Genomic DNA, 15,835 nt, shown 5'->3' with positions numbered 1-15,835 from the left:
GGTCAAGAGAGCTGCAGACCTCCAGTGGAGGGTCTTGCATGGCATTGTGGCTGTAAATGCTTTTGTGTCTGTTATTAATTCAGATATCAGTCATGACTGTCCATTTTGTCTTCATCGTGAGACTGTCATTGTTTCATGGAGTGTGCTCGTTTGGTGCCATTGTTTACAACATTGGAATGCATCTTTAGTCTGTTTGGAGAGTTTTTCTCCAAGAATATGTTCATTGTGGGTTACAGATACACTCAGAAACACAAAGATAAATGTCAGCTTTTCAACTTCCTTTTGGGAAGAGCAAAGCTGGCCATTTATCTGAGCAGAAGGAACAGGATAGAAAATATTACAGACAATGATGTTGTCCTAATGTTGTTTAAAATGTTGAAAGCTCGTTTACGCTTAGATTTGAACTATTACAAGATGATGAAGGACCTGGACAGTTTTTCCAATGTTTGGTGATCTGCCGTGTTGTAGGTGATCAGCTGATCCTGGGAGGGGTGCTGGAATGACCTGGATTCTGTGAATCCGTTTTTTTTATTGAACATGTTGTTCATGTGTTTTGTTCTGTTTTTATGATGATGTTTTATTAAAGTACTGTTAAAAAGTAAAAAAAAAAAAAGTCTCTCTGTCTCTCTCTCTGTCTCTCTCTCTCAGTCAGTCTCTCTATCTCTCTCTCTCTGTCTCTGTCTCTCTGTCTCTGTCTCTCTCTCTCCCTCCCTCCCTCATATGATGTACAGTTAATTAAAAATGAAGCCTCGTCTTGTTCAGCCCCAGTGTTCTCTTTCACAGCGTTTTTATTCAGTAGCTGAAAAGGATTGCAAACATACTGTAATAAAGCTGCTTTCTGATTGTCTGGCACTAAAAAGATAAAAAGGGTATTATTCTATATTTTTGGTTATTGTCAGCAAACCCTATGAAAAGTAAAACCGACAATGTCTTCGTAATGAACTGGAAGTATCTATTGAGTCATACTTACACAGGAGGTGTTCTCATGTGAGACACTCATGGTTTTGTGTTTCTTTGCTCGCTCTATACCTGCTCTGCTAAACACCTTTGGTAACCTTCCTTCTGCTCCCCTCTGCAGTACTGTCTGTGTATGACTGAAGGCATCCTCCTCTTCTCCGCTGAGGGATCCCCCTTTTGTTTCAAGTCTCGGACGGGCAAAGTCTGTCTCCACTGGTTCTGTCAGGCTCTGGTCCTGATAGCTGGAGTCACTGGGTTGGGCTTTATGGTGGCCAGTAAGAATGTGTCAGAGCGCCCCCACCTGGTCACCTGGCACAGTTGGCTGGGCATCTGCACCTTGGTTGCCACTGTTCTCCAAGCAGCTTGCGGCATCTGTGTGATCTTCCCTAAGCTGCTGCGTCTGTCCTCTCTGCCGAGGCTGAAGCTGTACCACGCCACCTGCGGCCTGGTGGTCTACCTGCTGGCCACGGTCACTGTAGTGTCGGCCATGTTCTCAGACTGGTTCCAGGCCACGGTGAAAGGGGTGGCCTGGTGGGCCTTCCTCCTGCTGCCCATCTTCCCTGCCCTGGTGGTGATGAACCAGATCACTAATGCCTACCTGCCCCGCAAGAAGATCACCAGCTAGGAGGCATGGAGTGTGAGGCGCATTGGCTTTATTCACTCAGTGGCCATATTGGATTGACGTTGTACTCTGACCCCGAGAATCAGATGGAAACTAAGTTCTCTGCGTAGGGAGTCTTTGAAGAAGCAACAGCAACCAGCTTCACATGCTGATGGAAGAACATAAAAACAAAAGTACAGTCTTATACCACAATTATCTCAAGATTTCAAACTTGTAATTTGGTTTTGCTGCTTGCCAAGATCTTTGACAGCTACTGGAGCAATGAAATCTTCATTTGCAAAAGGGTCAAAGTCTGGGTGTTGCTGAAATTAGACATACAATTGTCAAACACCACATTTGATTTTGATTTTCATTTGTACTCACTAATGATCAGTTTGTACCCTTAAGTTACTAATTAGTGCACACAGTTTATTTCAGTGCTCTCAAATGAAGGCGTGAAGTTATTGTAGCAGCAGGAACTGAAGCTGCATTTTGTGAATCCAGTGCAAAAACTAGAGTGCTAGCAGCAGGCTAGCAGCAGGCTAGCAGCTGTATTTATTCCATTTGATCAATTAGAGGAATTAAATTTTAGGATTCACAATACAAATGCACTCATTGGATGGTACACATTTCAGGGTTGTGTGCATAAATTTAAAAAAAGTGTTAACACCCACATACCCTTGAGACCCATCCCATGTCATTTGAGTTTTCTTAGAACTGATATCTTGTGGTCAGTAGAGGAACTGCAGCTTAAAGCTGCAGTTTTGGCATCCTGTCTCTCTTAAAGTTCTGACTCCTGCTGAAATAAGAATCCAAAGACACTATGCACAAAATGTGGATTACCATGCCTAATGTGCACACACGAAGCACAGGAGTCTACTGCAGGCTGCCTCACCAGTGGAGTGTGTGGATGCGCTGAACTTTTTGTCCATTGCCTCTCGAGAGGAATATTTGCACTGCATACGCGACAGAAGCAGAAGTCAAAGACGGTGTGTGTAGACTGGTGTCTGAAGGGATGAAGCTCCTGTGTTGTGGATGATTATACACCAGCCAGTCACTTCTGTTTATTTATCCATTCATGGTGGTTTTGTGTTATAGCTGTCTGGCTGCTCATAGGTGCTACATGAAGCATTTTAACATTTAAGTTCCATCGATCGATCCAACACTGAATTAAATGAGTGTGATGTGAAAGAGGTCATCCACAGGAAAAACCAGCAGAGTGCGATCACCCAGCTTTACAGAGCCGCTTTCAGCGCATTGTTCTGGTTTTATGGCAGATCTACTGGTGCAGTGTCACAGCAGAGCTCTGATAAACCTGCTGCACCAACTGCAGACACACACAACATGCAGAAAGCGTTTGTGATCAGGGCTGACAGAAAACACACGCCCTTCAATCTTCATCAGGCCAAAAAGCAAAAACGTTTGATGAGAATAGCACTCATTGGAAAATATTAGCATTGGCACTGGCCTCGCTGTGAGGGCATTGATTCCTCAGTGAGGCTTCATTTGATTCAAAAATGCTAGCACTGCCAGGCTAACGCCGGCATGTGAAGAACTCCATGTAGCATCTCTGCTTTATGTGCTGTTCTTTTTGTCAGTGTGGACATTTGCCAACTGCCTTTTCTGTGGTTGTTTGCTGGCTGTGCTCTTGGTGTTTTGTTTGCTTTTGCTATCAATAGGAAAAAAATTTGACATCGTTACTGACATCTGATTGACAGCTGACAACTGACATCTTTGCTAGAAGAAAGCATTTGTTGTGACGGTGTTGTAGCAAAGATGTCAGTCAGTCCCTCCAACAGATTCAACCAATCCCATCACACTTGCAAAGGCCTGAAGTTCACTGCAGTTTGCTCACAATCTGGTCAAATTAGAAGACTTGGAAAAAAAAAAGGTCCAATCACTGCACCTTTCCACCCATTTCCATCCTGTTACAAACCAAGGTCAAAGACATCAGCATGACAGGGCTTAGCTCTGTCTGAAGTTGTATTCCCAGGCAGGGCGGACAGTAATCTCTACCTTATTGGCCCCAACAGGTACCACCATTTCCTATCTTACCAAACAACTTGTAAGTTTCACAACCATTTCAGGCCACCTGACTAACCGTTACTGTGCACGCAAGGTTCACAGCCTGGGAACGAGTTTTACCTGACAGACCGATGGCAGGACAAAACAGGTTTGTGGAGCTGCAGGTTCTTTTCTTTCTAGGATGAATGTGGACTGTTTTTAAACTGTTGGAGAACTTTTTGGATGTACTGATCCTCCAGCAGCTTGCCTCAACCTCTTCTGTTTTATTCACTACTGGGCATCCTATGCAAATGCAAATCAGTCGTATTTCCTTGTTGGCACAGAAGTTAGACCTTCACAGATAACTGCATGGCCTTCAGGCTGCAGGCAGTGGCATTTATACAAGAAGTGCACATAATGCAGGAAGCCGGAGGAGGTCAGTCAGCAGTCCCGCCTCCAGGACATCAGTCATGGACTGGGTTGGACGTTTTAGCTGTCCATTAAAATCTTGGTTTCTGCTGGTAGAAAGATGATTTCTTGACTGTTTTCATTTGCCGCTTTTGTTAGAAATGTTTGACTTGGTTTCAGTCCAGCTCGGATGAAAAGCATGTCAGTCAGATTTTCTTAAAAAGAAACAGTGGAACTCCAAATTACAGATTTAATATGGATTTAACTTTTTTTTAAAGAGACTTTAAATTATATTCTCCCTCATTGAAGGTACAAATATTCACAACTTGTTCACAAATGTATTCTTTGTTCAACTCAGGACTTTGCTGTATGCCATTCAGCGTGTTTATGAGACCATTAGAATGTGGGTTATCATCAGGCTGCTGCCTGTGGACCTTGTGTAATAAACAAATAAAAACATTTGAATTGTTCTGTTTTTATTCCTAATGAGACAAATGAGCCATTTCTGGACTATTTCTGTTTGATTGTGTCCCTTGACGTTCCTGGTTAAAGCACTCAGACAGGTGACCATGTGACACATGAAGAGCACTTTCCTGAGCCACCGTTTTCACCGACATTTAAAAACCACACAAACAAATCCGGTGTCGAAGAGTTTCTACACCTTCAGCAGCAGAGAATAACCCAGAATGCAATGCAGCCACATCCTACCTTACGTTTAAATGTGGATGAATCTACCCTAAGGATGAAGTGCACTGCTTCCTCCCATCTGAGCAGCATTAGGGCTGAAGGCCTGTGCTGTTTCAGGACAGGCTTTATGGGTTAAACTAAAATGAAACATATTCACCACATATATTCAAACTACTGTACCAGAGAAAAGACTGGTGGACTAAACATGACTGTACAACATAAAGAGTCCTTGGCTTGTGAATTATGTCAGTTAATAGTCTGCAGGTGTATTTATGAGACGGCATCCGGAGCGATCCGACAGCACTCAGAGTTCCCGGCTAAGAGTCTGGACCTAACGGTTTGTCCTCACAGATGAAGGTGACCGAGCTGTTCAGCAGGTCATACATGTTGACCTCCACCACATCCGCTGAGGACTCACTCTCTTTTCCACCTGCCAGAGCCACAAACACCTGCTGGGCAGCGGCCAGCTGTGACTGCTCCTCAGAGATGATTGCCTCTGCCCCTTCACCGCCTGTCGGATCTGCTGAAATCACCTGATTGGACAGAGATGACATTCGTCAGATGCACTGCTGTGTTCTTTCAGTCACTGAATGTTTTTTGCACTTTGGTCACGCTAACTTCACTGACTGGGATGAGGCCAGTGGCTTGCATTACATTTAGTGCTGAAAAGAGTGCTCTATTGATTTAGCATTGCACTCCTATGAAGTGCCTCTCATCACTTTCATCAGACATTTATCAGACTTCACTGAGCTCCTTCTGGAGGCACTGAAGGCTTCATACTACTACTCAGCACTTCACTGAGGCCAATGCAAATTCTTCCTATCTATGTATGACCAATCTTGAAATAACTTGTTTCAATAATAATGTATTCATAATAAATTATTCAAAGAATAATGACGTAAAACAAATGTCTGACACTGTCTCGCTGAATTATTTCACTAATCACGTCATCATTATTTCTCATCTTGATTTTATTTCAGCTCTACTACTTTTACCATCTGAGCTGAGGTGAACATCTTCACCATTAACAGCTGAAGACTGAGGTGACAGACAGCGAGAAGCTGGTGAGTTCTATATTTCCTGTCTGACAGCAGCAGAGCTCCTTACTGTATGGGACGAGGAGGAGGAGGCGGCCTGCTCCTCCTGCGCCCCCATGTGGAGGGACAGCAGGTGCTCCTGCAGCTCCAGCTGGGAGGTGCAGACCAGGGAGCAGAGTGGGCAGCTGAACGGCTCGCTGCTCTGGCTGACGTGCTGGTTGCTGATGTGCTCCTGCATCTCCTCCTCCCCGCCCAGCACAGCCGGGCAGTATGGACAATGCACTGCTGACGCCTCTGAGCCTGCAGTAAAGTCAAAGGAGGCGCTGCTGTTATTCATTAATTTCTATTGCCTTCAGTCACAATGTTTCCACATACATGATGATGTATAAAATTAGAGGAAGGAAACACAGTTCGTAATACATTTGAATTCCTTGAAGTTTAATTATAAAAGTGGTGACGTCTGATTCTACTTTCCATAACTGAGTGTATGTTCTGTCCTGTGTAGTGACCCATCTTAGACCCATAGTCCCATGAAATATGACTGGACATTATCTTTGAAAGGTCAAAGCCAGCACCTCTGCTGATAAAAACATAGGAGCGAAGATAACAGTGGATAATGCAAATGGGACTTTTAAAGGAGAGCAGACAGCAAAGTATGTGCTTCTCTTCAATGACCAGCAAAAGCCTGCTGCTCTTTGAAATCTATGGAATATAATCTCTCCGTTTTGTCCATCTCTAATCTGATTTAGTTACACAACAAAGAGGGATTAAAGGTTTCAGTGAAAGAGATGTGGTTTAATGTAATGGTTGGTTTTGTTTTTCATCTGTTCTTCATCTCTTCTCAGAGGTCATTTTCGCAGCAGGAGCTGTCCAACCATTGCTCAGGGTGAACAAGGCCACAGTGATGCACTGTGTTATTTAGCTCTTCACATGGGCTTCCCCTCATCAAAGATTCATGTTACTGCTACACAGATTCTGAAGCACACCTTGAAGTTGAGATGTTGCACAAGATTTCCTGTATCAGACCTTGTATCCAGGCCTGTGTGGTCCTCACCTTGGTGCTCAGCAGCCTGGTGTTTGGCCACACTGGCAGCACTAGGAAAGAACTTGAAGCAGACGTCACACTGGACCAGGGTCTTGAGCTGCCGGGTGTGGTTAGCAAACACATCGGGGTGGTTGGTCCTGTTATGGTACCATAGACCTGACAGTTGCTAGGTCAACAGAGAGAGACATAAACATCAAAATCACAGCACAATACTGAGCACCTGAGCACCACCTCAGAGCTGTGGAACTGAACAGCCTCACCCTACCTGGTAAGACTTGTTGCAGAGGTCACAGCTGAAGGGCTTGTTTCCACTGTGTGTGCCCTTGTGTTTGTCCAGCAGGGCAGCGCTGGTGAACACCTTGCTGCAGGTGGGACACTTGTGGAACTCTTTCGGGTGGAACTCCTGGATGTGCTGCCGATGCTCCTCCAACGACGAGAAGCTGAGACAACACTTCTGACAGTCGTGAGGCTCCGACAAATCTGACGAGGGAACAAACACACAATGACCCTACAAATGTTCCTATTGCTGTTAAAGCCAGTGTAGAGATGAGGACACTATCACAGTTAAGCATTTTGAGCACAGAGATTAGAACTAATCATGACAGTAAATGATCCGTGTGTGTGTGTGTGTGTGTGTGTGTGTGTGTGTGTGTGTGTGTTCTTACTGTGGAAGGTGTGCAGGTGCACGGTGAGTCCGCTGGCCTGGCTGTAGCCTTTGCCACATTCTCGACACACATAAGGCCGGTCTCCAGTGTGTGTGCGCACATGACGTGTCAGTTCTATGGACTGGGCGAATACGGCCTTACAATACTGACACACATACATCTTCCCTGAGCAAAAGAAGACAAAGCAAATAATGAACAAAGGACTCAGCCCCTAACATGGAGACAATGCTGATGTGAAGTCTGTGGACGACATCACTGTCATCAGCCAGATTACAGATGAGGAGAACTCATATGATGAGGAAATCAACAGCCTGGCAGGGTGGAGCACGGAGAACAACCTGCTGCTCAACTCCAGCAAAACCAAGGAGCTGATTTTAGGAAAGAAGAGGCTCAGACATCAGTGGAGCTGAGGCGGAGCAGGTGAACATTTTTAGGTTCCTGTGAATCAGCATCACAGAGAGCCTCCAATGGACATCACACATCGCTATCTCCATCTTTATTATTTATTTATTCCATTTATATGGTTGTGGTTTGAGGAGTAGCATAAAGGGACTATAACCCTGTGCTGCAGAATGATTAAAAACTGAAACTGCACAGACATGCAAAGACACCACTGACAAGAGATTTGTCCAATCATGATGACTCAGTGCTTCAGATGAGACTGCCTCTTCATCAGTGACACACCTCAATGACACAACAAGATTCAAACACAGCTAGACTCAGTCAAGTGAATGTTTGGCTTGACTGAATAGATCACAATTTCACTGATGGCGGGGCGGTCAGATATAGAGGAACCATATAATTATGTCAGCATTTAACACAAATCTGTGTTAAATGATTTTAAACATATTGTATTTCAAATGAAAGAGGTGGTCCCAACAGGCCTGGAAACAAAACCATTTTCCTTTTTACTACACAGGTGTGTGTGAATGTGTGTGCGTGTTACCCTCAGAGTGTTTCTTCTTGGTGTGGTATGCGAGGGCAGCAGCCACACTGAAGCTCATGTTACAGTGTTTGCAGTGGTAAGGTTTCTCCCCCGTGTGCAGCCTCATGTGATTCTTCAGAGATGAGTTGGCACCAAACTTTGCGCCGCAGTCCTCACAAGCAAATGGTTTCTCTTCAAAGTGCTCAGTGCGTTTGTGGTAAATCATGCCTGAAATACAAAAGTGGGAGAAGAAACACGGCACACTTTAATCTCCTTAGGCTCACCTAACTCGCAAAAACTGTGTCTGTAGAACATTTACGGTGAAGTTTACAGAGCGACCTGCAGCTGTACAGCTGCATCTGTTCAGTTCAATGTGGAAAAAGTCCAAAAAGTCCAAAGCATGCCCTCATGTCTTTACTGCTGTCAGACTCTGTGAGGATGAGGAGCTGAAAAGATTTGTTCAAAAATGCTAACAGTCACAGAAGACCATTCTGACTGCTTCAAGCACCTGATGAATACCATGAAGAGCCAGCTACACCTGAAAACATACTGCGTCAAGCTCAAAAGGCTCTTCTTTGCCCGGTGATTCTGCCAAGCCCGTTCCCTTGGCTATGGTTTCGCTGGATAGTAGATGGGACAGTCGGAATCTCGTTCATGCGCGTCACTAATTAGATGACGGGGCATTTGGCTACCTTAAGAGAGTCATAGTTACTCATGGCTTCATGTACATTATGCTTCAATACATCACTGATTCCAAAAACGTTGGGATGCTGTAAAACCTGTTGATCTACTAAGCTGTCAACCCGTCAATTTGGATTCTATATTCAGAGTTCAGCATGTGCATGTGAGAGGGAAATGAGTTCTAAAGTTTGGAAGCAACATAAGAGATACTGCTGGAGCACATGAACTGAGTTTGATGGCTGGTAGTACCAGTCGACCTGCTGACGAAGACCACAAGGAGTGGGGAGTCACAGCTAGGAGTGTAAAGCTGGCAGTATCATCTGTCCTGTGTGCAAAGGCGATGTTCCAGGCATTTCTCTCTCTGGACCAGCTGATTCTCACCTGATGGGTGGGCGAAGGTTCGCCCACAGAGGTCACAGGCCACCTTCTTCTTCACTCGTGCAGCGTTGCGGTGAGCCTCAGCCCGGTGGTGCTGCAGGGCCCGCTGATTGGGCAGCTTCGCAGGGCACTGTGGGCACTGCTGCTCGCACTCCTGGGACATGGGACAGCGCTTCATATGGGCCAGCATTCGACACTTGTAGGCAAAACCCCTCTTACACCAGCGACAGGAGTAGGGCTTAGAGGGGGGTGGAGAAGAGGAAGAGGGGGGAGGGGAGTCATCCTCCTCTTTCTCCTCTTTACTGTTTTCTTCCTCTCCCTCTTCCTCCTGCTTTTCTTCACTTCTGGTGCCGTTCTGTTTTTCTGAGTCAACTGTAAGGGATGGAAAAAGGTTAAAAAAAGTGTTTGAACAATTAAGATTATCACAGCAGCAAGAGAGAACCACAGCGACAGAGCATTGAATAGAAATGGGTTTAATGGCGGCTGAAATCTGGAGATGCATTTTTATTAAGTGAGAGGATTTCCACTCACAGAGTCATAAAATGCTCCTCTTTACCTCCAGTCTGGTTTCCCTGCAGCTCCTGTGTGCTCCCCTCCACCTCCTCAAGCAGAGAGAGCAATGGCGTGGGGAAGGAGGAAGGAGCTTTCTGCTGAAGTGCGCGGAGGAGCTGGAGGAGCGCTCCCTCACTCAGCTGCCCCTCAGTCACTCTGCTCAGCAGCTTCTCCAGTGCAGAGCTGGGATCAGCCTCCTCACAGCACTGACACACAGCCTGGCAGGAGCAGAAATGTACCTTTATTTACCTCAACTACAGACAGGACCTGGCCTCTACTCGAAAAAGTGCTTCTATTAGAGACAAGCCTTTATTCCTAATTTGACCCCACTACGTCACTGGCCTTGCCGAACAGACTCAACAAACTGATCAAGGCCAGCGACGTGGTGGGGGTGGAGTGTGACTCTCTGATGGTGGTGTCAGAGAGGAGAATGCTGACTAAGCTATGGACTATCTTGGACAATGTCTCACACCCACTTCACGATGTGCGGGCCAGGCACAGGAGAACGTTCAGTGACAGACTCATCCCACCAAAACTCAGGACTGAACGGCACAGGAAGTCATTCCTGCCTGTGCCATCGACCTGTACACCTCCTCCCTCTGATACATATCTGACCAATTCAACTTTGCACATCCTTTTGTATACACTGTTTATTTTTTCTCAGTATATATATTTTGTTTTATATTCTGTTCTAGATTTTGTTTTACATATATTCTCAATATAAATATTTTATTTATATATATATTTTCTTTGTCTTTTCTTTCTTTTCTAATTTTATTCTAATTCTATTCTTGTAAGGAGAACCTGCAACAAAAACAATTGCCCTTCGGGAATCAATAAAGGAATTCTGATTCTGATTGACCTATTTTATGAGAATATTTAATCAGATTTTAGTAAAAAGCCTCCCCGTTTTCTCACCTGCTCTATTTCAATTTGCTGTTAATGCAAACTCTAACAATTCATTCAGGTTTGGCTGTTGTGATCAGCTCGTCATCGAGCTCTGCAGTGGTCTGATAACGAGCTACTCGGGGCCCGAGGACCGGAGTTGAGAAACACTGCAAACACTACTGACAAATTTACTGACAAATTACTTCCAATTACCTCTACCTTTCTGTTTCTTTGTTGAGTGTTAAGCTACTGTAAATTGAATATTTTTCAAATTAAAAGGCTCCCGGTATCTCACAGACCATAGCACCACCTTTCCCTGGTGGGCTTTTAATGTGATGCCTGCAGAAATTGGATGTACATTATGCTCAATTCATTATGTGAGCCACGACAATACAGGACATCCCAACCTGCTTCAGCTGCCTTTACCTATTTGTTATGAATACCAGGTTACATTTGAGAACTTACAGTTTTCTGTTCTCACTTGATTCTTTTCATCTACTGTTCCATCCATAAAGGTGAAATGTATATTAAGATGAACTACAAAAGCTGAGGAGCAAACATTTTGGAGACAGAGCACCAGAGAGCCATGCAGTGTTATACATGGTATATACCTCTACAAAGGTTTTATATCCACTATCACAATAATGTTGTTTCCATTGTTGTGTTCCTTACAACACTAATGCATTACTACCATTACTTTTTGTATTTCCAACCTTTCAACACCCAGTACTAACCCACAGCAAAATAAATATACATCCTGAATTCTGACATTCTGTCATTCTTCATAGAGATTGTTACTGTATGTAAAGTCAAAAAGTCAAATTATCCTATTTTTAAAACGTAGTGATCATAGAGAGAGAGGTCACATTTCTCTGATATTAGCCACTCTGCACTGGCTCCATGTAAAGTTCAGAATGGAATTTAAAATCTTCCCTCATACTTACAAAGCCATAAATGGTCAGGCAACATGTCATCTTAAAGAGCTCATAGTACCTTATTGCCCCACTCGAACACTGCGTTCCCAGAATGCATTTCTACTTATGGTTCCTAAAGTCTCAAAAAGCAGAACAGGAGTCAGAGCATTTAGCTATCAAGCTCCTCTCCTGTGGAACCATCTTCCAGTCTTTGTCCGGGAGGAAGACACTGTCTCTACATTTAAGAGTAGGCTTAAAACTTTCCTTTTTGATAAAGCTTATAGTTAGGGCTGGCTCAGGCTTGTCCTGGACCAGCCCCTAGTTATGCTGCTATAGGATTAGACTGTCGGGGGACCTCCAAAGACACACTGAGCTCCTCTGTCTTTCTCACCCTCTCCATCTGCACGCTTTCATGTCCTACCACGGCGTGTTACTAACTTAGCTCCTTCCCCGGAGTCTCTGTGCTTTGTCGTCTCGCAGGTTCCCATGGACAGTGGCTGAATCAGGATTGTGGATTGCAGCTGCATCTCCTGCCCTGGCCCTGCCTGACATCCACTGCAACTGCTACTACTATTATTACATCCACTGTCACTGTCACTGTGACTGCATGTCTGTCTCTCTGTCTGTCTCTCTCTCTGACTGCATGTCTGTCTCTCTGCCTGTCTCTCTCTCTGACTGCATGTCTGTCTGTCTCTCTTGCTCTCCCTCTCTAACCCAACCAGTCGAGGCAGATGGCCGCCCACCCTGATCCTGGTTCTGCCTGAGGTTTCTGCCTGTTAAAAGGAAGTTTTTCCTCGCCGCGGTTGTCAAGTGCTTGTTCATGAGGGAATTGTTGGGTCTCTGCAGATAAAGAGTTTAGTCTATAAGAGCTCTGTATGGAAGGTGTCCTGAGACAACTTCTGTTGTGATTTATACATATACAAATAAAACTGAAATGAATAATGAATGGAGATGAAGAAATTACTGAAATACAGCAGAAAGGAGGATCACAGACAACTGCAGGGAATGTAAAATGAATCTGCATGGAACTTGACATAACAAAGGAAAACAATCTTATTTGTAAAAGACACTACCAGTAAAAAAAAAAAAAGGTTTAACATCTTAAATCTTAGTAGACATTCTAGATTTAAAGCTTTAAAGGTACCCTGCACAGTTTTAGACCTCTAGTCGAGCTGTGGAGGCATTGCTCTGTGCGTTGGTCCCTGTTTCGTTTAGTATTATGGATCCCAGTGCTGTTCTTAGCAACACCTGCCCAGTTCTGCCTCTGATCTGACCCACTCTGCCTCTGACGGGCTTCCCCTGACACTCTCTAACCCGTCTCACCCCACATGTCTAAACTTAGCCAAATCAAACGACAAAGGCGACCAACCAGAGGCAGAGTAGTGCAGATGACAAGCACTGAGATGCATAAAGCATCAAAGACACATGCATGTGATCTTATAGTCCTGTCCACAGTCCCACACTATTCCACTGATGGTCTACAGGTGGCAGTAATACACAGAGAAATGCAGCACTGCACCAAAAGTGCTTTACAAACGTTTGCTAGAGATGAAGCATACACACAGTGTGCTTTGATGAGTAACAGTGAATGTAAACATCACTTTTTTCCTCAATTTATTTATTTTTAGAAAACTCCACTGGTGACCTGCTCTACCTGTCTCTCATGCTCTTCCAGGCTGCTCTCCGCTGTCTGTCTCAGCAGCTCAAGGACAGAGGACATGCCGGCTAGGAGCTCCACGAGCTCAGCAGAGCATTCCAACAAACCAGATTCAGGCCGACTGCACACTTTGGCTGCCGATATGTTGCTTTCCTCCTCTACACTTTCTGAGGATTTGGGCTCTTCAGGTTCTGTGAACACACACATATCAAAAGACAGACTACAGTCAAAAAGTTTGAGGATAGTAACAGGGTGTTGTGTTGTATACAGTACAGTTGCTGTATCGAACTGGATCTAAGAAACTGCTATCTGGTGTTTTCATGCCTTCAACATGTTTCTAAACTCCCCAAAACAGGCCTTTGACATGACAAGCAGCTGACACTGACCTGAGGGCTCAGAGAGCTTCACACAGGGTCTTTTACATGCTGGTTCCTCTGTGTCTTCACTGTCACTCTGACAGTCTTCCTCCTTCAGCTCAGTCATCGGTTCTGTCTTGTCTGAAGACAAGTCATCCTCACTGGGTGAAGCTGAACCTTTGGGGTTCAGGCTCTGATCTTTGTTGATCACGGTCAGGCTTGGGGTCGATGTAGGAAGGACTGCTCTTGCAGGCTGCTGGTTCACAAGACTGGTGAGGACGTTTTTGAAGCCGACAGCCACGTCAAACATCTGTAGGCTGTCTGCAGCTGCAATGATGCGGCTGACGTTGTGCTTGCCGAGAGGCAGCTTCCCTGTGTAGACCATGTCCAGCAGACAGCCGAACTCTTGCGAGGAAACCATGGCTGTGTCGATGGAGATGGTGTCAGAGCCATCCAAGAGAGACCTGACAGAGATAAGCTCATTTTATTCCATTTAGCAAGAGTCACAGGTCCCAAAGTTACTATGCTGCCTTTCCTTTTCTTACCCATTTGTCTGTTGCGATTAATATGAATTTGTGAAATAACCAAACAACAAACCCAACAACAATCTTTAAAGCTCAATATCAGCAGAACCAATCGGCCTGTGGTAGACTACAACACCTCAAATATGGATGCTGCTGCAAAGAAGCTACAAATTGTAAAATGTGGATGCTTCACACACACATTCAATCCGCTGTCATCGGTACAGAGGCACGAAACTGCAGCATCAATTTAACGTGCAGCAGTCATTGCAATCAACTTCTAATTTGCTAATAAAGGCTGATGAGGTTCAGACTTGACTCCAGACTTGCTTTGACAAGATTTCACAGGAGACTTGGACTCGTCACGAATGACTTGCAACTTGCTATGACAGGATTTGACATTTGCACTGACAAAAGCTGTGACTGAACTTGGACCTGAAGGACTTGAGACTTCACTTGAGACTTGCTTTAACAAGACTCCAGACTTGACTTGGACTTGTTGTCACTAAGTTGAAGTGTGAGACTTGATATGTGTGTTAATAAATCTTGAAACGTGCTGAATATGAAGCCACTAAATGGAGCTCACACTACCTGAAGAGCATGCTGGAGGCAGCCAGCACCAGTTTATGTGCGCGGTGAGGATTGTCTCCCACCAGGATGGTGCAGTCACAGAACTGTCCCTCCTTCCTGAGGGCCCACAGCTGCTGCATCAGCTGGCTGCTGTAGTTGGGTAGCTCCATCATTGTGTGTGATGGTCTGCAGGAGGACACTGTTCTGTGCTCTCTTGTATGGAGAGAACATCAGGTTAGTTTATTCTTAGAAATCATCTTCAGCCATCAGCAAACACATCAGTGTTGAACGTTGCCTGAGTACTGAGCACAGAATGTATCTACCAGTGGAACCTCTCTCTCTCTCTCTCTCTCTCTCTCCCTCTCTCTCTCACACACACACACACACACACACATATATACTATAGTCGATTATGGGCACAATGCTTATGTGTATTACGTGTCATTAGCAATCAGTGAATGCATCACAAAGATTCCAGTCGCTCATGTTCTTGGAGCTTTGCGCGTGAGCCAATAAGCAGCTTTGCATCTCTTTTCGATTAGAGCGGAATTTTCGGATGTTAAAGTGTCAGATAGCATTTTGGGAGCTGCAGTGCCTTCACGACATAACAACGCAAGTGGTCCACATTTTAATGTCAGCCCACTGTTTGCTTGTAGGTTTCTGATGTTCGCAGAGCAATCGGCCAATATTTAGAAGGTTACACACGAGCTAGCCGGCTCGAGCAGCCTCTTCGTCATTAGCTTTAGCTTCGGATGCTAATGTTAAAGAGAAAAGGTTACTAATGTTCGGTCTGTCAAACTCTTTGGGATACAGAAACTATGATTCGCTGAAAAATCCCTGACAACCACCCGACTTCCAGCCTCCACTCAACGGTTTCCTTTACCTTGAATAATTCAAACGATCCGTCTCTTTATTTAAACTTCTTTGCTGACAATTTGCTGCGCGCAATAAAGCTTAGCCGTTTTGAAAATGGAGACAGATGGTACGGC

At 44.8% G+C, this 15,835-nt stretch overlaps 2 protein-coding genes across 2 annotated transcripts in view; one reads left to right on the top strand and one right to left on the bottom strand.

The window, feature by feature from the left end:
• The window catches only part of cyb561d1 (cytochrome b561 family, member D1), a 17,494-nt gene extending 13,083 nt beyond the window's left edge, over positions 1–4,411 (top strand). The window contains exon 3 of the mRNA XM_070959846.1: positions 1,079–4,411. Within this exon, the coding sequence (XP_070815947.1) occupies positions 1,079–1,582 (504 nt within the window). The 3' untranslated portion in view covers positions 1,583–4,411. The remainder of the gene's footprint in view (positions 1–1,078) is intronic.
• Positions 4,209–15,835, bottom strand: zbtb40 (zinc finger and BTB domain containing 40). Its single transcript, XM_070959843.1, has 12 exons — positions 15,730–15,835; positions 14,868–15,059; positions 13,786–14,219; positions 13,397–13,590; positions 9,945–10,158; positions 9,392–9,760; positions 8,351–8,557; positions 7,405–7,569; positions 7,005–7,219; positions 6,749–6,905; positions 5,765–5,994; positions 4,209–5,190 (listed from the first exon to the last, which is right to left on the bottom strand). Exons 2-12 carry the CDS (start codon positions 15,017–15,019, stop codon positions 4,975–4,977), a joined length of 2,553 nt encoding a protein of 850 aa, XP_070815944.1. The 5' UTR covers positions 15,020–15,059; positions 15,730–15,835; the 3' UTR covers positions 4,209–4,974.

This window comes from Chaetodon trifascialis, chromosome 3 (genome assembly GCF_039877785.1).
Source record: "Chaetodon trifascialis isolate fChaTrf1 chromosome 3, fChaTrf1.hap1, whole genome shotgun sequence".
NCBI lineage: Eukaryota > Metazoa > Chordata > Actinopteri > Chaetodontiformes > Chaetodontidae > Chaetodon > Chaetodon trifascialis.
The sequence above is the reverse complement of the archived record's forward strand: the minus strand, read 5'-3'. Positions and strand labels throughout refer to the sequence as shown.